The 1185-nt window shown below is 30.0% G+C and overlaps 1 protein-coding gene across 1 annotated transcript in view; it reads right to left on the reverse strand.

The window, feature by feature from the left end:
- The window catches only part of LOC108750471 (protein scarlet), a 10598-nt gene that overhangs the window by 7191 nt on the left and 2222 nt on the right, over positions 1 to 1185 (reverse strand). Inside the window, exons 3-4 of the mRNA XM_018489928.1 lie at positions 204 to 253; positions 1 to 124 (exon numbers count right to left, since the gene is read on the reverse strand). The exon at positions 1 to 124 is cut by the window's left edge and continues 5 nt beyond it. Coding sequence (XP_018345430.1) covers positions 1 to 124; positions 204 to 253 — 174 coding nt within the window. The remainder of the gene's footprint in view (positions 125 to 203; positions 254 to 1185) is intronic.

Below are 1185 nucleotides of genomic sequence, written 5' to 3' on the forward strand. Positions count from 1 at the left end.
TCGAGCACCGTCATCGTTTCGATAAACATATCTTCCTGATGCATAAAGCCGCTATGACGTCTCATATATGAAGAGTCGGCTGGTATGCCATTGACGCGAACATCGCCGTGCACCACAACGCCGGCTGCCAATCCAAGTAAAAAGACAAGTTTCAAATGTCTTCATCTTCTTTAAAGATTCAATTATATGAGAATTCTACCTACATTCTGCGCGAAATGCCAATGCTGTCATCAGCGAGCTTTTTCCAGCACCGCTACACAGTTGGGAAATTTGTGTTAAATTTAACACATTTCACGAGTCCCAAACAGTCAATTTTTTATGTTAATTTAATACAAAATGCAGAATAAGTTAAAAAATAACACAAATATTATGTAAAAAATTAACACAAGTGTAACACTGACACAATTTGTAAACAAATTACATATATGGAAGTATATATTTTTTCAGTAACATTAACATTTATGATATGTTAATTAACATATATTTTATTTATTTATCTTCCAAGAGAAAAGATATTCCCCTTAAATATTTCTCAAATATTCCTCTCCGACTTTGATAAATTTTTAATTTGTTGTTTTATAGGCAAAAATAATAAGAGACATGAATTTTTTGATATCGCATTTTTAAAGAGTGCAACATCTATTAGAAAAAAATCTGTTTTTTTCTTTTGAAGCGTAAAAATATCGTTGAAGTCATAAAAAATAGAAAAAATGTTTAACCCTTAGTACACATCTCAGTTTTTTGGTAGCCTTACTACACACAATGAATCTTTCGTGTTCTAGATTAATTTTTATTACTTTTACAAGTATAACAAAATTATTAAGTGATTTTTATGTATATTTTGACAACTTTAGAAAGTATTTGTAAAGTTGTATATTTATAACAAATTGTATATAAATTGTTATAACTAAATATAATTAACAAAATGAAAAAAATTGCATTTTTTCATACAAAAATATAATATAAAATATTGGGTGGATCCATATATTCGTTCGCTTTTTGTTAGTAGTGCAAATTTTTTCCGAATATCTCCGGTTCTGGTTGCCTAATCGGGCAATCCAAATATGTTTTGGAAAGGTGACAGTCCGCTCTTTTCATCTGTCAAATTTGGTTTCATTGGCATTAGTTTTGTTTGTGCTATAGACCTGTGAACATGTCGGAGAATAAGGTGCATTTTCGGCACAT

This window comes from Trachymyrmex septentrionalis, unplaced genomic scaffold, assembly GCF_001594115.1.
Source record: "Trachymyrmex septentrionalis isolate Tsep2-gDNA-1 unplaced genomic scaffold, Tsep1.0 scaffold11, whole genome shotgun sequence".
In the NCBI taxonomy this organism is placed as follows: domain Eukaryota; kingdom Metazoa; phylum Arthropoda; class Insecta; order Hymenoptera; family Formicidae; genus Trachymyrmex; species Trachymyrmex septentrionalis.